General features: G+C 37.5%; 2 protein-coding genes and 1 non-coding gene across 13 annotated transcripts; 1 reads left to right on the top strand and 2 right to left on the bottom strand.

Annotated features, from left to right (window-relative positions):
• The first annotated feature begins 1,561 nt into the window (after positions 1-1,561).
• LOC107824157 (pentatricopeptide repeat-containing protein At3g16010) lies at positions 1,562-15,939 on the top strand. 11 transcript variants are annotated; one of them, XR_012704124.1, is made up of 6 exons: positions 1,562-1,820; positions 2,000-2,086; positions 2,652-4,499; positions 4,664-4,820; positions 5,028-8,165; positions 15,337-15,939. XR_012704124.1 is itself a non-coding variant. In XM_016650895.2 (3 exons), exons 1-2 carry the CDS (start codon positions 2,014-2,016, stop codon positions 4,487-4,489), a joined length of 1,911 nt encoding a protein of 636 aa, XP_016506381.2. In that variant the 5' UTR covers positions 1,562-2,013; the 3' UTR covers positions 4,490-4,499; positions 15,337-15,939. The 11 variants fall into 11 exon arrangements, 1 of the variants encoding a protein (XP_016506381.2); XR_012704123.1 differs by having other exon boundaries at positions 1,978-2,086; XR_012704122.1 differs by having other exon boundaries at positions 1,563-1,820; positions 1,905-2,086.
• Positions 15,940-16,200: 261 nt separating this feature from the next.
• On the bottom strand, positions 16,201-18,660 carry LOC142174958 (trihelix transcription factor ENAP1-like). The gene has a single exon (XM_075241433.1). The coding sequence runs from the start codon at positions 17,632-17,634 to the stop codon at positions 16,525-16,527; it is 1,110 nt and encodes a 369-aa protein (XP_075097534.1). The 5' UTR covers positions 17,635-18,660; the 3' UTR covers positions 16,201-16,524.
• Positions 18,661-18,790: 130 nt separating this feature from the next.
• TRNAR-UCG (transfer RNA arginine (anticodon UCG)) lies at positions 18,791-18,864 on the bottom strand. Its single transcript has one exon. It is a non-coding gene; the product is annotated as a tRNA-Arg (tRNA).
• Between the last annotated feature and the right edge of the window lie 1,107 nt (positions 18,865-19,971).

The following is a 19,971-nucleotide window of genomic DNA, read 5'->3' as shown; positions in this document are numbered from 1 at the left end:
TTTCTCTTATTTCTTTTATGATATTATTGCCTCTCCTGTTGAGCCGAGAGTCTCCTAGAAACAGCCTCTTTGCCCTTTTCGGGGTAGGGGGTAAGGTCTGCGTACACTCTACTCTCCCCAGACCCCACTAGTAGGATTTTACTAGGTATGTTGTTGTTGTTGTTGAGCAATAATTGTACTTGAAGCCTCTTGTTTAGTTTAGGAAAAAGCATGCTTATGTGATTTAATTGTCTTACCTGTTTCAACTGCTTACTTGTACTCTGTGCAGCATGTTTAGAGTAGAATTTTCTGTTTAATTCTCGAATAGAACTGTAAATTCTTTCTTGAGACTGTTGTGTGCTTACTTTGGGACTGCGGGACGATTTCACGGGAGATCCCCCTGCATGTTTATTTTGGGACTATGGATCGATATTCCGGGAGATCCCCTGCACTTTTATGTTTGGGACTACGAGATGACACCCGCAAGATTTCCCTGTACTGTATATTTACTTTGCGACTACGGATTGGTATTCCGGGAGTTCCCCCTGCATATTTATGATTTGAACTACGAGGCGATATCCCGGGAGATCCTCTGTACATTTACGTTTGGGACTACGGGGCGATATCCTGGGAGATTCCCTGTTGCTATCTCTGTGTACTGAGTATATTCTGTTTGTGATTTTACTCTTTATCGACTGTTGGTGTTATTAATTATACTGTCGCCCTTCATGTCTCATTCTATACTGTTATACCTTATATTTCATTTAATCTCAGTAAGGCCCTGACCTTCCTCGTCACTACCCGACCGAGGTTAGGCTTGGCACTTACTGAGTACCGTTGTGGTGTACTCATGCCCTTTCCTGCACATATTTTTCGTGTGCAAATCCAGGTTCTTCTGTTCAGGCGTTCTACTAGTGAGGCGGGCGACATCAGAGACTTCAAAATATATCTGCCGCGTCCGCAGACCTAGAAGCCCCTCTCTATTCTTTCCTTCAGCTTTAGACTTCCTGTATTTTCTTTTGATTAGACATTCTGGAGTTAGAACACCATGTAGTATCTTTAGCTTGTGATTTCATGAGATTTCGGGTTTTGGGAGTTGATTTGGTTTTGAGAGTGAGTATTTGTGTTGCCAAACGACATCTTAAACGTTTTTATTATGTTTTATCCACAATTTTTGCTAGTTTCGTATTTCGTTTCCTTTTACTGCAATTTGTTAGGCTTACCTAGTCGTAGAGACTAGGTGTCGTCACGACAGTTCACGGAGGGCGAACTTGGGTCGTGACAGAAAATAATGTGTACGCAGACATTACCCCTACCTGGTATTTGGTTAAAATATAAAATAAAAATACTATATATTAAGACTTGCTATTGCTATAAATGTCGTTAAACAAAATAATAAGAGACGAATAATTTGGTATTTATATTTGCGAGATATATTGATGAATGATGGTTTGATAAATATATATTTTTGATAAGAATATTTTTTATCTTGAGATAAATAATTATCTCCCGCATAACATAAAGCTATTCCTGTTATTGCTCAAAAAAATCTCAAAAAAATATTTCTTCCGGAGACAAAATTGCTTTTGGCAATTTGGCTCCAGAAGCTTTGGTCAGAGTCAGACCCGCTATAAGTTGTCAAAGTAGGCTATTAGTGAAAAAAGTTCCCAAAACTGCCAGTGACCCGGCCTGTCATTCGACCCAATACCACCAAGCCCAAACTAGCGGCAGCGTTGCCACTATCACCACCACAACACCGCCAGCAGCGCCCTGTGCCCTTATGAAGTATAGCTGCACAGTGTCCCAACTCATGTTTTGAGCCTTATAAACTGAATTTCAAGGTAGGTAGGAAATATCACTGCACCCATTATCTTTTCTGTCAGAATAGTATATACTAAGCCTAATTTTATGTAGAATTTTTGTAGTTGTTTTAGATACTGAATACTACTACTACAACAAAACAACAACTAGGCCTGAGTCTAAGCCGACTGTTGGCAGCATATTTTTTTGTTTTTTGAAGTTGAAGCTATAACGATGATAGGAGCAGCTTGTTCAAGGAGAAGTATATATGCATTTACTTGTTTATGTCAGAGAATTAAGCAGACAGGTGCGTGTTTCTTCCCGTGAACTATATTATTCATAATCTCATATCATTATTGAGAATGTTCTTTTCAATCAATTTGTTTGTTGGTTCAAGAAGAGTTGTGTATTAGTTATGGGTATACTAGTGATACCTAAAAGTAGATTTTTTTCTTCATAAGGTAAAAAAAGTTTTTTTTTCTAGGAGTTGTTTAGGTATGTAGAACATACAAAGAATTTTAGTACTTTTTATTTTTATTTTATTTTTGTACAATATTGGCCTGAGTTGAGTTTATATGGGGTAAGATGGTCAGCGAGGATTACTATAGCCGACCCCAACTTGTTTAAGACTGAGGCATGGTAGTTGTTATTATTGTTGTATAATGTAAAATAGATAGATGTACTGCTAGATCCAATCTATATTATAGTTTTTTCTTGCCCTCAAATAACGGGAAACTTGAGGCGCTACTATGTGTACCAAATGCAGATAGTAGGATTTTTCATGAAAGGTAGAACTTTGCAAAAACTTGATTTTTTCCCCGTTAGGCACTAAGATGATGATGGTAATAGCCTTTATTTCTTTGATGTTGCAGATAGTGAAATTGTTAAGATGTTTGAAATGTCAAGGCCTAAGGCCGAAACAGAAGGGTTCCAAGAGAAGCAAGCACCCTTAAGAAGGGGCTCTGTAAGGATATTAGATGAGAGGTTCATCAGGATTCTGAAGATATTTAAGTGGGGTCCTGATGCTGAAAAGGCCTTGGAGGTGCTAAAGCTGAAAGTAGATAATGAATTGGTTCGAGAGGTTCTTAAAATAGACATGGAGATCAGTGTGAAACTTCAGTTTTTCAAGTGGGCTGGTAAAAGGAGGAACTTTGAACATGACTCTACCACCTACCTGGCTTTGATTCGATGTCTTGAAGAAGCTGGGCTAACAGGTGAAATGTGGAAGACGGTGCAAGAAATGGCTCGGAGTACATGTGTCATAACTCCTGCCGATCTCTCTGAGACTCTAAGAATTTTAGGCAGGGCAAAAATGGTAAACAAAGCACTATCAGTATTTTACCAGATTAAAGGCCGCAAGTGCAAGCCAACTGCAACCACTTACAATTCCATTATTTTGATGCTGATGCAAGAAGGTCAACATGAAAAAGTACGTGAGCTCTATACCGAAATGTGTAATGAGGGCAATTGTTTCCCTGATACAGTTACATATAGTGCTCTTATATCATCCTATGCAAAACTAGGTTGTGATGATTCTGCTATTAGGTTGTTCGATGAAATGAAGGACAATGGTTTATATCCCACTGCAAAGATATATACTACCTTGTTGGCGGTTTACTTCAAATTGGGTAGGGTGGAAACGGCTTTAGCATTAGTCAATGAGATGAAAGAGAAAGGTTGTGCTCCAACTGTGTATACTTACACTGAATTGATAAGAGGGCTTGGTAAAGCTGGTAGACTCGAGGAGGCATATTCTGTATTTCTGTCCATGCTAAAAGAGGGATGTAAGCCGGATGTTGTGTTGATAAACAATGTGGTAAACCTTCTAGGAAGGGGAGGACGTATAGGTGATGCTCTTAAACTGTTTGATGAAATGGAATCATTAAACTGTAAACCGAATGTTGTGACATATAATACTATTATAAAATCCCTGTTTGAATCCAGAGCTCCAGTATCCGAGGTATCATCTTGGTTTGAAAAAATGAAAGCAAATGGTGTTGCTCCAAGCTCTTTTACTTATTCAATACTTATTGATGGGTATTGCAAGAAAAATAGAGTTGAAAATGCTTTAGCCTTGCTTGAGGAGATGGACGAGAAGTGTTTTCCTCCTTGTCCAGCTGCCTATTGCAGCTTAATCAATAGTCTTGGAAAAGCAAAACGCTATGAAGCTGCAAATGAGTTGTTTCAAGAACTAAAAGAGAGTTGTGGATCTAGTAGTTCTCGGGTATATGCTGTAATGATAAAGCACTTTGGGAAATGTGGGCGTTTGACTGAGGCTGTCGATCTTTTCAACGAGATGCAAAAACTGGGATGTTCTCCTGATGTCTATGCATACAACGCAGTCATGTCCGGGCTGGTGAGAGCAGGTATGCTAGATGACGCTTTTTCCATGCTTCGTGCTATGGAGGAAAATGGTTGTGCTCCTGACTTAAACTCATTTAACATAATACTAAATGGTTTGGCCAAGACTAGTGATCCACAACGGGCGATTGAGATGTTTACAAAGATGAAACATTCAACAATTAAACCCGATGCTGTCTCTTACAACACCATTCTTGGTTGTCTTAGTCGTGCTGGCATGTTTGAGGAAGCTGCAAGGCTGATGAAAGAGATGCGTGCCAATGGTTTTGAATATGATCTTATTACATACTCATCAATACTTGAAGCAGTTGGTCATATTAACGGGGATGGTACATATCAAACTTCCTAAAAGAGCATTGGTATGTTAGACTCTCTTTTGGTGCTTTTCTTTATTTACGCTATTTAATACTTGGATACCTTTTGAATCATCTTGGCCTGGCAATATAGACTTGCTTTGTGTAGGGTTTTACAGTAATAATTGCAGCACTTTTGTTACTCTTCCTGCTGGTGTTGACTTCTGCAGATATGTAATTGGCTTTATGGTAAAGGTTTGAACTGGGGTATGTTCAGTACAATATTAGCATGCATGCAGAATCTTTCACCTGTTTTCTCAAATTGCTGGGCGGAATTAGGTTTGGCAACATCCTGTAAAAAGGACGGGGATGGTGATCTTTTGGCAGGTGGGACCTGATTAGTTCCTTTTGTTTCGTGATTCTCTCTGTGTTATATTTCTCTAATTCTCTCCGTGAATATTTGAAACTAGTTATAGATTTCCGTTTAGACTATGTTTATTCTACCTGTTGGTAGCTTCTTTATTCTGAGAACTTGCTTTAAGAACTGCGGTTTGGATTTAAATTAAGAATTCCTTATTAATCTTCTTCTGGAAGGGAGGGATGGAGAGAAGGCAGGTTTCACTTGTCCTCTGCATTCGGTAGTTTTTCACTAGAGAATTCAATTACTTTGCGCTCCAGGATATTTAACAGCTGCTCTTTCTATCTTCTTAGAGTGTGCCAAAAGGTATTTTTATATACGGGCTTGGTATTCCTCAAGATTCAATAGAATATCCTCTTTTCTTTTTCTAATAACGGTGGTGTCTGAGCCAGCTTGAGTCCGATCTTTGCTGCTAAAAATTGGAGATTCAGGACTCAGAAATCACTATGGAGCATGGACTATGGAGCGAGTTTACTGAAGCCAAGTACTGTAAGAGAGCACAGAATGGCTAAAGTTTGTGATTATGGACAATCATATTTGGAGAAGATTGATGGAAATCAAACCAAAGGTGCAGGAGTTCATTCTATGGAAACCTAATGCTGAAACTACATTGTTTTGGTGGGATAACTGGTCTGGTCTTGGGGCTATTACGAAGTTTCTGTTACCTGGGCCAAAATCTGGTAGAATTGAATTCAATAACTTCATGGAGGATGATAGGTGGCAAGTCGATGAGCTGAAGGAGAAACTGCCTGCACACATTTTGAAACAAGTGGTAGCAACTAAAGTTGGGACAGCTTGATAGCATGGACCAGGCCATCTGGAAACCTGCTACAAAATGGAATTTTCTCATGTAGATCAGCTTAACAAGTCTTGAAAATCCTTTTCTTCACACAAAGATACGGCACAAAAAACTTCCATTCAAAGTGTCATTTTCTATGTTGAGCTGCTGAAACAGAAATTATCTACAGATAATGTTATAAGGAGATTTGGGATAACTGGGACAAGCAGATCCTTCTGCTGCAGAAAACCCCAGGAAGATATCATATCTCACTTTTTCTTTTCTAGCTAGCAAGCAAGGAGAGTATGGCGACATTTTGGAAATGTTCTGGTAATTAGAGAAGCTGCTGACTTGAGGCAAACCCTGATGACATGATGGTTAGTTAAGCCCAAGAATGAAGTTCATGCCTTTATATTACAATGCCTTCCATCTATTATATGCTGTGAACTTTAGAAACAAAGATGTGCTGCCAAGTATAGTGGAGTGCATTGTTCCTTGAATGATTTTCCAGATTCATTTCTTAGCTGTTATGCAGTTGAAATGCCATTTCAAAAGCCATGAATGGACAGGCACATGGACCAAGATTTGCACCAGTGTTGAAGGCATCAGACCTGGATTGTTGATTATTGAAGTGCAGTGGGAATTAGCGACAAGTGGTAGACTTAAGATAAATACTGATGGTAGTTGTAATCAACAACATACCCAATATATTCCCACAAGTGAGGTCTGGGGAGGGTAGTGTGTACGCAGACCTTACCCCTACCTTGTGCAGGTAGAGATTGTTTCCGAGAGACCCTCGGCTCGGGTAAGCACAGTAATCAGTAGTAAAGAAATGTACCATATAAAACTGAAAAAGTTATGGAAAGGAAAGATAAGCAATAGTGAGAGTAAAACAAAATGAACAAGAAGCAATAAGCGGTAATGATATGCAAAGAATAAGCCACAACTAGCGTAATGCTAAATCTACCGGTAAGAGAGGGAAGTACGCTATACTACCTACTAACCTTCTACCCTAATCTTTGACCTCTACAACTTCCTATCAAGGGTCATGTCTCCAGTAAGCTGCAAAAGCGCCATATCATGTCTAATCACCTCTCCCCAATACTTGTTAGGCCTCCCTCTACCCCTCCCTAGACCCCACATGTGCAAACCTCTCACACATCTTTTTTTTTTTTTTTTTTTTTGAGATGGTAACAAATTCAATATATTAATAAATCATTAGCACAAATTTTGTACCGGAACCAAGATTACATCAAGAAGAGCTAGGACAAAAACAAAAATTAAACTTCCTTGTTCTTCTTACAAGGAGCCTAAGACTTCTATGATTGAATCCTGGTCATCTATATATTCTGTTTTACACCCAAAACTAATAAGAAAAATGCAATTCATTTTGATTTTCTATACGGGGCTACTTATATCTTCAAAACACCTTGTATTCCTCTCCTTTCAAATTGTCTACCAAATGGTTGCTGGGACAATTTTCCATCTATCTTTGTTAGATGTAGAGCTCCCCCCTTGTTCCAGCTAGACAAAAGTTCATACGTTCTTCCTGGCATTGTCCATCGGATACCCCTGTTGTTAATGAACAACTCCCACAGCTGTCTTGTCACTCTACAATGTAGAAACAAATGGCTAATTGTCTCTGCATCTTGGCCGCACAAATAACATCTAGAACAAATTGATAACCCTCTTTTCATGAGGTTTTCTTGAGTGAGTACTGCTTCTTTAGCCACCAACCAAGTAAAGCATGCCACTTTATATGGTATTTTGACTTTCCAGGTATGCTTCCAAGGCCATAGGCTGAGTTGAAATCCTACCCGATTCAGATTTTTATAAGATGATACTACTGTCAACCTCCCACTAGTATATTTCTGCCATCCTACGGGGCATCTCCTTTTCACATGCTCATACCATCTCAGTCTCTCTTCCGCAGCTTATCTTCCACTGGCCCACCCCCACATTGTCCCGAATAACCTCATTACTGCTCTTGTCTCTCCTAGTATGCCCACACATCCATCTCAAAATCCTCATTTTTGAAATCTGAAGGTGTTGGAGAGATTGCTAGGGCAAAAATGGGGATTTGAGCATGGCATTTGCTAAATCACTCCAGTTCTGCACTAATAATTTTGCAGAATATGAAGCTGCTTTTTTCGGTCTTTTCTGGTGCTCAATGCGCAGGGAGTTCGTCATGTCATTCTTGAGATGGACTCTCTCCTATTTGTGAACATGCTAACTGGAGTTTCATCACCTTCCTGGGAGCTTGAGGAGGATATTTTGAAGATGAGAAAAATCATACAGCAGCAGCAGCAGATCACAGTACAACATTGCTACAGGGAAGGGAATATTGTTGTTGATGCCTTGGCTAAATTTGGAGGGGAGTAGCCGCCTATCTTAAAAGCTGATATCTTCCTAACGATACAGGACTTGCTACTGGAAGTAAAGGGTGCTCTCGGGGCTTGACAAAACTCAGATGCCCAGCTTTAGAGTCAACACCAGGCAGCTTTGTAATTGTCCAGATTTGGTCGACCAGTTCGGGGTAATTTTGATAGCTATCTATAGGCCTTTATTTATGCTTTATATAAGTCACTTTTGTGTCAAGCTAACACCGACCAAATTTAAAGGAGTCCTCCTCATCTCATCTTTGGCAAGTCACATAAAATGTAATATGTGACACTATGAAAATACATGTGAAATCTCACAACCACTCATTTAAAAGGGTGATTTTGGTACTTTGCATATATTTATTCTACATGTCAAAAGTTTCTTTAATTTCTTAAACTCCAACTCTGGTCAAACACTTTCACATAAAATGGGATGTAATGAGTGCTATTTTTGTGCCTTTTGGTGAATTAAAATGGGATCTAGGGAGTGTTATTTATGTGCATTTTGGTGAAACATTGCTTATTTATCAGGAAAATGGAACATATGGCAGACTGTTGATAGGAGGATTATTAACTGGATAATGAGCTGAGGCAACTCTTTATCCTACACTAACCAAATATAGGATGAAGCTTTGTTTGAAGATGACTTGCTCCAGAATATGTTGTCCTACTATATCCGGTCTGTAAAACAAACATGTAATAGGTGTTTCTTTAAAGAGCTGAGGCAACTCTTTAAGAACCTAGCGATTATTTCTTTACCTGAAAGGCATTGTTGATAGGTGTTTGTACTATCATGTTGGGTAAATTTCAGGACGATCTGAAAATACTGTTAGAAAATAATAATCAAAATTAGCTTTGAGGCGTGAAAATCGATTGTCCTTAAAGAGTTATCGCCTGTATACTAATTTAGGGAAAATACAAAACGATTCTCTTCAGGATACAACAAAGCCTGCAGTAACACTTGTGATTTTCTATATCCACTTCGTTGGAATTCTTGTGTATTTATAGGCAACCAATAGACCCTTTCAGAAAAGATGTCTTGTTTCACAAACAGACATGACTATTTATTCGAATTTTGAATTTAAAATTCAAATAAATAATTAACTCTAGGATCTCGTGCCTGTTGAGTTAATTTCGTGCCTGTTGAGTCAGTCTCGTGCCTGTTGAGACAATCTCGTGCCTGTTGAGTCAGTCTCGTGCCTGTTGAAACAATCTCGTGCCTGTTGAGTCAGTCTCGTGCCTGTTAAGACTATCTCGTGCCTGTTATGTGCTATTTCATAATGATCAGTTCCGAGGCTAACAAGCACGGTACGAGTAAGGTCGGTCCCGGGAGTGTTTCACATGACAGGCACAGAACTTCTTTCTTCCGTTGTGAGAAGAATCCCACTTCCAACTTGCCAATAACAAACTATCTTACAATCCCCCACTAGTTTGTTATTTCACTTCATAACACTTGTGAATAATTGAAAGTATCTTTTACAAATTTGAACTTTCCTTTAGTGTAAGTATATTAAAGTTTTGACGAAGTTAATGGTATCTTAAGATTTGAACCACAAATCCTTGTGCCAAAACCGAAAATACCACACACACAGCATTATCTAGTAGCTTAGAAAATCCAGTATTCGCTTTAGCACGTTTACGGCCATGTGCTCATCCTGAATTCATGAATATTTACAAGATCAACCCTTTAAATCTTGCTAGAAGCGGCACCACTTCAATATTCATATAGGTGGAATTAGTTACTATGTCCCTGTTACTCCAGACATTAATAATTCCATTAAGATTAATCAACCTCTTCATGTAACAGTATGCACTTTGGAGTTTGTCTTTATGCCCCTGTTATAACAAGCATTTAACAACTCCTTAACTCCTCACATAACAGTAAGTAGTACAATAGAATTAGGGCTCCTAAAGAGGAGATCAGTGCTTAAACAATACAAGTAACTTGTTATTACCCATTGAACTTATATTGTTAGAGTGTATACTAACTCAAAGTGGGGTTCCTATTCCTTGTATTTAATTTAAGGGTCTCAGCCCCATCCCTCCACAAGTTTGTTGTACTACATCTCTACCTAATGGCTTCGTAAGTGGATCAGCCAAATTCTTATTTGATCTCACATATATTATAGCTATAGCTCCATTTGTAATTAATTCTCTTATATAAGCATGTCTCAAGCTTATATGTCTCGATTTCCCATTATATATTTTATTGTGAGCAACACACATTGTAGTCTCACTATCACAGAATATGGAAATGGCTGGCATAGGTTGTGGCCACAACTTTATATCAAGTAACATATTCCTCAGTCATTCTGTTTCTTTTCCAGCAGCTGCTAATGCAATAAATTCAGATTCCATAGTAGAATGGGAAATACATGTTTGTTTCTTGGATGCCCAACTAATGGCTCCACCGCCTAGAGTAAATATCCATCCTGATGTGGATTTATTATCATTAACACTTGTAATCCAACTTGCATCAGAATATCCCTCTAATACATTAGGAAAACCATTATAGCAAATGCCTAAGTGCTTTGTATATTTTAAATATCCAAGTACTCTACTTATTGCTTTCCAATGATCATTACCTGGATTACTGGTAAACCTTGAAAGTTTACAAACAGCAAATGCAATGTCGGGTCTAGTGCAATGCATTGCATACATCATACTACCTATCGCACTTGCATACTCCAACTGTGCTACTGCTCTTCCAGTATTTGCAGTTAGCTTAACACTAGAATCATAAGGAGTATTATACCCCTTTATTCCTAAATGACTGAATTTAGTAAGGATTTTATCTATATAATGTGCTTGTGACAAAGTCACTTGCTTGTTATCTCTTTTGACCTTGATTCCCAAAATAGTATCAACTTCATTTAAATCCTTCATTTTAAAAACTGAGGTTAGATACTTCTTGGTCTCGGTAATTCCTTGTAGATTCGTACCAAAAATCAGCATGTCATCGACATATAAACAAATTATTACTCCATATTCTTTTGTAAATTTAGAGTAAATGCACTTGTCTGCATTATTATGTACGAATCCGGTTGATAGTATTACACTATCAAATCTTTCATGCCACTGTTTAGGCGCTTGTTTAAGACCATAAAGAGACTTTATCAATTTACAAACTTTCTTCTCGTTTCCCGGAAGAACAAAACCTTCAGGTTGTTGCATATATATTTCTTCACTAAGGTTCCCATTTAAAAAGGCTGTTTTAACATCCATTTGATGTACGTAAAGATCATAGATAGAGGCTAAGGATAAAAAGACTCTAATGGATGTTATTCTTGCAACAGGAGCATATGTATCAAAATAGTCTATGCCTTCCTTTTGAGTGAAACCTTTTGCAACTAATCTTGCTTTGAAGGTTTGGACAGAACCATCTGTATTGTACTTTCTCCTAAAAACCCACTTACAACCTATAGGTTTTGATCCAAGAGGAAGATCAACCAAAACCCAAGTGTTGGATATAATTGAGTCTATTTCATCATTAATGGCCTCTTTCCAAAAGGCAGCGTCTCTAGAAGACATTGCTTCTTGAAACATCTTTGGGTCTTCTTCAACATTTAATACAATAGGAATTTGATTACAAACGTTTATCCTATCTCCTTCAACAAGAAATACTATAGATTGTGAAGAAATAAAATCAGAACCAAGATGTTTTTCTTTTCTTATTCTTTGGCTTTTCCTTGGTTCTATCTGCATATCATCACTTCTTTCCTTAGTTTTAATAATTTCAGAAAGCGACAATTTATTAGCATCGATACGTTTTCCATTTATTTCAGTCATTTCATCAACATTGTCATTTATAAATCTATTTTCAATAAATTCAACATGTATAGATTCTATAATGACATTAGATTCTAGATCTAGCAGTCTATAAGCTTTGGAGTGTTGTGCATATCCTACAAAAACACTTTTAATTCCTCTAGGACCCAATTTTGTTCTTTGATGGTCAGGTACTCTATAATAGGATATACACCCCCACACTTTAAAATAATTTAAATTTGGTTTTCTACCATTCCAAAGCTCATAAGGCGAAATATGCATACTCTTTGAAGGCACTCTATTTAAAATATAACATGCAGTTAGTAGTGCTTCACCCCATAAATTATGTGGCAAATGTGCATTAAGTAACATAGCATTAACCATATCCACCAAAGTTCTATTTTTTCTTTCCGCTAACCCATTTTGTTGAGGAGTATAAGGGGCACTCATTTGATGTATTAGGCCATGCTCTTCACAGAACTTATTAAATTCGTTAGGAAAATATTCTCCGCCTCTATCACTTCGAATAATTTTAATTTTCCTACTCCTTTGATTTTCCACAACAGACTTGTATTCTTTAAACTTTTGAAAAGCTTCGTCCTTAGTTCTAAGTAGGTAAACATATGTAAATCTAGAGAAGTCGTCTATAAAAGTAATAAAATATCTTTTGCCTCCTCTAGTTAATTCTCCATTTAATTCACACAAATCTGAATGTATTAAATCTAATAGTTCTGTGGATCTTTCAACTTTACGAAATGGTTTCTTTGTCATCTTTGCTTGTATGCAAATTTCACATTTTATATGTTGAGTTTTACATGAGATATAACCATTTTTGGACATATAATTCAAGGAGCCAAAATTTAAATGTCCTAGTCTAGCATGCCATAAACAAGAATCAGACTCAACGATGTAAGCAAAAACATAATTTATTTCATTAATACTCAATTTGAACATGCCGTTACAGTTATAGCCTTTTCCAACAAAAACACCATTCTTAGACACTATTACATGATCAGACTCAATAACTATCTTGAAGCCTTTAGCAAAGCAGCGGACATTAAGTTTTTCTTCATATCAGGAACATGATACACATTCAGTAATGTCAACTTCTGGCCAGATGTGAAGTTAATCTCAATACTTCCTTTTCCAGCAACATCTGCCGCAACATGGTTTCCCGTCAAGACTTGTTCAGAATCCTGCACTTCTGCATATGTCTTGAACGTCTTCTTGTCATAACAGACATGAATAGTAGCACCCGAATCTAGCCACCAGTCTTGAGTATTTGTAGCAGCGGTAGCCACATTCAACTCTGTGACCATACCAATTTGCATTGCGGAAACCATGGCAACCAGTCCTTGGGCAGAATTTTTCACTACGTTTGCCTTTTCAGAATTTCCAGATTTTTTAATCTTTCCAGACTTTTCGGTTTTGCCTGCATTTATTCCTGTCTTTCTATATCTGCAGTCCCGAATCATATGGTCTTTCTTTCCACAATGATGACAACTAAAGTTCTTTCTCTTTTTAAAAGAAGACTTTTTGGAAACTTTCAGATGTTTGTTCCCACTTCCTGAATCATTCTGACTGACAAAATTGACTGCGGAACTCGAAGGCTGACTAATAACATCACGAGCACGAGTCTCACTTTCAATTTGAATGTGAGTACGAAATTGTTCCACAGTCATTTTATCCATAGAATGTAGGATTTTCTTTCTATAGTCATTCCAAGAGGAAGACAATTTCGAAAGAATAGCACCTATTTGAAGTGCATCAGGAATTTTAACTTCAAGATCACTTAGTTTTGATACTAAGATTTGCAGTTCATGAATCTGATCCATTATAGGCCTAGTATCAAATATTTTAAATTCAAAGTACTGCAGAGCCAGGAATTTGTCAATACCTCGTTTTTCATTCTGGTATGCAGTTTGTAGAGCAGTCCAAATCTCTCTTGGCGACTTTAGATTGCAGTAAAGATCATAGAGTCGATCTGTCAAAGTATTCAGAATATGGCCGCGACACAACAGTTCATCATGTTCTCGTTTCTTCCTTTCTTCCTTGACTACGTCAGAATCTTCTGCTGTGGGCTCAGGCATCGGAGGCAAGGCAGAATCAAGAACATAATAGATATTGAGAGCGGACAACAAGAATATCATCTTGTCTCTCCAACGGGTAAAGTTCGTTCCATCAAAGCGATCAAGTTTGATGAACTCCTTCGGATTCTCAACAACAGACATCAATTTCTCCATAGCAGAATAACTCTTTAAGATTGTTAGAAAATAATAATCAAAATTGGCTTTGAGGCGTGAAAATCGATTGTCCTTAAAGAGTTATCGCCTGTATACTAATTTAGGGAAAATACAAAACGATTCTCTTCAGGATACAACAAAGCCTGCAGTAACACTTGTGATTTTCTATATCCACTTCGTTGGAATTCTTGTGTATTTATAGGCAACCAATAGACCCTTTCAGAAAAGATGTCTTGTTTCACAAACAGACACGACTATTTATTCGAATTTTGAATTTAAAATTCAAATAAATAATTAACTCTAGGATCTCGTGCCTGTTGAGTTAATTTCGTGCCTGTTGAGTCAGTCTCGTGCCTGTTGAGACAATCTCGTGCCTGTTATGTGCTATTTCATAATGATCAGTTCCGAGGCTAACAGGCACGGTACGAGTAAGGTCGGTCCCGGGAGTGTTTCACATGACAGGCACAGAACTTCTTTCTTCCGTTGTGGGAAGAATCCCACTTCCAACTTGCCAATAACAAACTATCTTACAAATACCTTCTCTAGGTTAAAAAAATAACAAACACCTGTCACATTTGAGAAACTGAGAGATACCTTTGCTTTAATTTAATGAGTTATTACTAGTTAAACTCCAGTATTACTTGGTTTAGGGTGCGTGATCTCAACAAGATTTGTTGAGATACTGCCAACCACCTGTGAGATATTTTTGACTTGATGGACTTCCGTTTTTCTCTTCTTTTTTTCCTCAGCTAGTAAATGACTCAAAGAGAGAAATAAAAAGTACACAGAAAAAGGAATCAAATTCCAACAATAGCAGAGTCCATGATAAAACTAAATTCCCTTTATCCCCTCATGATTAAAAGAAAAACTGAGCTTCTTTGGGAGAAGGACAATGGTCTCCCAGAGAAAGATTGCAAACTCAAGAATTGCTAGATGCTTATCGACAGGAATGGAAAAACTCAAGAATTGCTCACGTTCTGTTTGACATTGAGCAAAGAATGGAATGACAGCTAAAGTAGTAAAGATTTCAAAATGACAATGTTATTCTGTTCCACTTCTACTGTTTAGTCGTGGAGGTGTCTGTCATTTTCAACCTGAAGGAAGGTCCGTCCACCTAATTTCGTCAAACTAGTGTGCATGTTCTTGTAGTTTCCTAGTTCATACTTCTGATACTGACCCTAGACTTTTTTTCGTGGTTCTCTCTAATCTATGCTGGCGAGATAATGCCTTTGTGTGAAATTGGCAAAAAACTGAAAAGGAAATGCCATTGGTTTTGTTGTCAGATCAGGAAAATAATAGTATGTACTCTTTGCAGGATATCCCACTGTCGTTGGCTGCCCTAGTTGTTGGCTCATCTGGTCTAAAATTCTCTCATCAATTTGCTTACTGCAAAAGCTGTGCATTATGCTGTGCATATCAGTCCCTTGAAGCCATGCAGCACTTGGGCATTGCAATCCTGAAATTCATATATATCTAGGGGACAGCAACCAGTTAAAAGCCAAAGTTATTCCTAGTTTTTAGAACTATTGCTGAAGGAGGAAGAAGCTGAGCTTATCCGTCTTGAGGTTCAACTGTTGATACAGATAATGTAGCGTGGCAGGGTTTAACGTATAATGAGCTGACTGATTGCCATAAATCTCTTGGACATAGGCTTTGTCAACGAGAGTTATCATATGTTGTGTGGGTGTCACCACGGAATGCTTAAATGTAACAATTTTGGGAACCTCTTAAATTATGTTTCCAATTGTAAAGTCAGTCTTGATAGAAATGCGAGAGAACACTGAAGGCAATATTTTGATACTGAAAATACATGCAATTCAGGTTACATATGTTGAATGCTGAGTGGGCGTTTGATTGGAACAATTGTATATAAAACCTCTTACTTTGGATATTACAACAATGTCTGGATGTTTTTTTAGTATGAGGTGTATGGTTACGTTGAGATTTCTCTCCAATTACAGCTACTGTTATAGCATTCAAATGCCTTTGGATGAAAATAGCAACACACTAAAATTGGAGTATGGAAGAGGATCCAAGTTCCGGGGAATTAGGAAGGGGCTTGAATAATTCTTGAATTTCATTAACAATAGTGTGAGGAAGAAAGTAATTGGCAGACATTACTTTATTTTGCTTAAAAACTAAAGTTACTTGTAGTAGTAGGAACAGTAAGGAATGAGGCTAAGAAGTGAACTGGGCTACAACAGTAGACTATTCTCGGTCAAGCTGTTGCATCATTCATGCTAAATCACAAAGCAGCTACATATGCGGTAAGAGTTGTTTAGGTTTACAGACAATTTCCATAGGAATAAAAGAAGATTAAATACGGAAGTTGTGATCTATATAATGTTATTATCGCTGCTGAAACTACATCCAAATACATTCTTACACTACATTAAGCTTATTGTCTTGCATATTCTGCAGGATGGTAAGAGAATAACCTGCAAGATATAATACAACAATGGAAAATAGCCAACAAGCGATGAATAGAGATAATCCGGCAAAATCATCCGCTAACATTTTCAGCAGAAATGTCATTCTCTTCATCACTTCCTTGGCGTATTCTTGCAATTTCTGCGTGTGCTCGCTCCACAATTTGCCTCTTTTGCATTTCCAAGTCTCTGTGAAAGTCCATCCTCATTTTCTCCAGTTCCAGCATTTGCTGTCTCTTGCTATTCTCAATCTTCACATATATCTCACTAAATTTATGAATAGAATCTGCTATTAGTTTGAAAGAAGCTCCATTCCCTCCTGATTGTCCATTTCTTGATCTTTTTGGTGGAAGATCCTCAGAATCATCATCGTCACCATCAGCAGATCCCGAGTTAGCAGGACTGTCCCTCATCTCATCCAACCCATTGGCACGATTCAAGTAAACTTTGGGGCTCATGAAAACATACTCACCGGAGTCCACTCCACATGAAATGCCCGCTTGTTGTGGAGTTGACGTTAGTAACATGTCCATCTTTTTGAAGTACACCCACTTACTGGTGTTACTTCCATTCTCCGCGAACTTCATCTTCTCCTTTTTGTATTTCTTTTTCAGAGTGTCCAAACGGTTACGACATTGGGTGTCTGTCCTCTCAAGTTTTGACCCCTGTGACACTTTCTCTGCAACTTCTTGCCATTCATCTGATCGAAGGCTCTTCCTCCCATGTCGAACAAACCTATCCCCCCATGCTTCCAGCAAAATAAACGTCTCATGTTCAGACCAATCTGAAAGAGGATTCCTCCCACCAAATGAAGGCTTGGGAGCGGTTGCAGCTGCAGTAGATGGTGGTGGTAATCGAGGTGCAAACTCGTAACTTGATAACAAGCTCTTTAACTTCCTCTTCTTTTGATGCCTCTGCGAATCACCATAATCATCATCATCGTCATCCTCAAACACATCTTTCCCTATCCGCTGAACACCATTTCCGTCATCATCATCATCATCTTCTTCTTCTTCGTCATCAACCTCTTCATCATTATCCGCCTCCTCAACATACTGATCATCGACATGCCTTGAATAAGACGTGTCGCGAACAGGAAGCTTCGCACGATTGGATGACCCATAACCCTGATTCATACCATAAGGGCTGGGAGGATATCTCCCATTATCCTCATTGTCATCCATTCAAGCTCAAGAAACCAAGCGACTACTAATATCGCACACTAATATCTACCCTCTTATTAGAGAGAGTCCAACATAAAATTCCAAATTTTAAGCACAATGTTTCCTTTATCAAAACCAACCCATTTTAACTCCAAATTAACATTTCATTCCTAACAACTAGATGATAACTTCCTCCCACATCACATCACAAATACCTCATTTGAAAATATAACCTCAAATACAAGCAAAACACATTAATCAAAATCATGAAAATATGCCTAGAGCAACCCAAAAATCAATACACGAACTTCTATTTTCAACGGATTAGATACAATAAAAAGGAAACCCCTTTAATCCCTTCACCTCAAAAAGGGAAGTTTGTGCTTTAATTGCCTTCAAGCTGGAAACTTAATCAAAACCCTTAAAAACCCCAATATCCATTGAAAAAACAAGAACAACTCATTTTCAGCGGATTAATTTTCAATTAAGAAATGCCCTTTAACTCATTTACCTCAAAAAAGGGAGATTGTACCTGATGAGCCTTAAAGTTGGGAACTTTGAGCAAAATCAAACTCCTTAATAACAACCAAAATCAATCTTAAAATACAAGAACATCTGATTTTCAGCTTATTAAGTTCCAATAAAACATACCCTTTAATTCACTTACCTCAAAAAAGGGAATTTTGTGCTTGAATTGCCTTAAAGTTTGAAACTTTAAGCAAAATCAAACAACTAGCACCAACAAAATACAAGAAAATCAGACAAAAATTTAAGAATCTTGGAGAAATCTGAGGCTGTAAAAGGATTCAAAGGTTGTATCATAATTGAAAAGTACTTATTGAGTAATTTTCAAGATTTCTAGGGTTCATATTGTGGGGCAGTAAATATGAAAAAAGCAAAAGTTTATCCCCATCTGATCTGAGGACACAAAAATCAGCTGGGGGGTGGAACTACCAAAGTTGCTAAAGTGCGCCAAGTGTGAACTTTTCTTCCGGCTGCATCTCACCTGCCTTTGGCTGGGGTCCAAAGTGGGGTGTTAACTGTTATGGTAGAGGTATGACAACACGTGCTCTTGGCATTATTACTGTTGTGTTTTTTCTTATTTTACAAAACTTGTTTTTAGTTTTTCAATTAGTGGTAAGGGACAAAAATTAAATTAGACACTTTTCACATTGTCCGACCACAGTGGGAGTCGAACCCACGACCTTTTGATCCGAAGTTAAACGCGCTAATCCACTGCGCTATGCGGTCCTGAATGAACAAATTACTCTCATTATTATATTAATATATATTGTAAAAATTCTATATCTACTTGATTAGATCAGAAGGAAAACAATCTCATTAAAACTCATCTATACCATACGAAACGGAACAAGATTAACCTGCATATGTAAATGACCTTCAATATACTAATAAAATAAACCTACATTTGCTTCACATAGTCAACCTTGAATTAGTGGTGGAGCATCGGAGCCGGAGTACTTTCAAGGGGATGCAAAAATATATATGGCCTAAAATCTAAATACTAAAGCCAATTTTGAACCCCTTTATTGACACTACTACACTATAATTTTCGCTTGCCATGATAATTCAACAGTTTATATAATTAAAAAAATAATATTTTTATCATATTTATGATGAAGGGGATTCATATACAACCCTTGCCAACACCTAGCTCTGTTTTGCCTTAAGACGACCTTTATTAAACACAAATGTCGGGTTTTTGGTGTATCTAGTCATTTATAAATACGGATAAAAATGACTTGTTCTATAATCATAATAATCATACACTAAACATTTTATTGTATATTTATATAACTTTGGAAAATCTTTTTCGCTAGTGTATATTAAAACTGCAAATTGTATTTTGGAGTAAGTCGCCATATGTTCTCTAGGTAAGTCCTTCAGATATTGTAAGGGCGTCGGCATGTTGCCCCATGATTGACCTTTGCGGGCTTCGGAAGAAACATGCATAATAGTAATGGACAATGAAAGTATTGGCTTGGCTTAGGTGTAACCGGCTGATAAGTAGCCTACACATGATTTTTTATAAGCGACACGGTGTCACATCTATAAGAGTACAACAATAACAATAATATTAACATATTCGGTGTGATCCTACGAGCGGGGGTTTGGGGAAGGTGCGTGTATACTCTTAGATTGAGAGGTCATTTTCGATAGACTTCCAGCTCAAGAAAAATGTTCTTAGAACTGTTTTGAAAAATACAAGAGTAAAAAGACCAAGACAAAAATATTGAAGTTCATAGAAAAAATAGTAAAGATAACCAAAGTAAAAGAAACAACAGTAATAATAAAATTGAACGATAATGATATTAACAGAATAATAATAATAATAAT

The sequence above is a fragment of the Nicotiana tabacum genome, chromosome 20, assembly GCF_000715075.1.
Source record: "Nicotiana tabacum cultivar K326 chromosome 20, ASM71507v2, whole genome shotgun sequence".
NCBI classification, from domain to species: domain Eukaryota; kingdom Viridiplantae; phylum Streptophyta; class Magnoliopsida; order Solanales; family Solanaceae; genus Nicotiana; species Nicotiana tabacum.
This window is presented reverse-complemented; position numbering and strand designations above follow the sequence as displayed.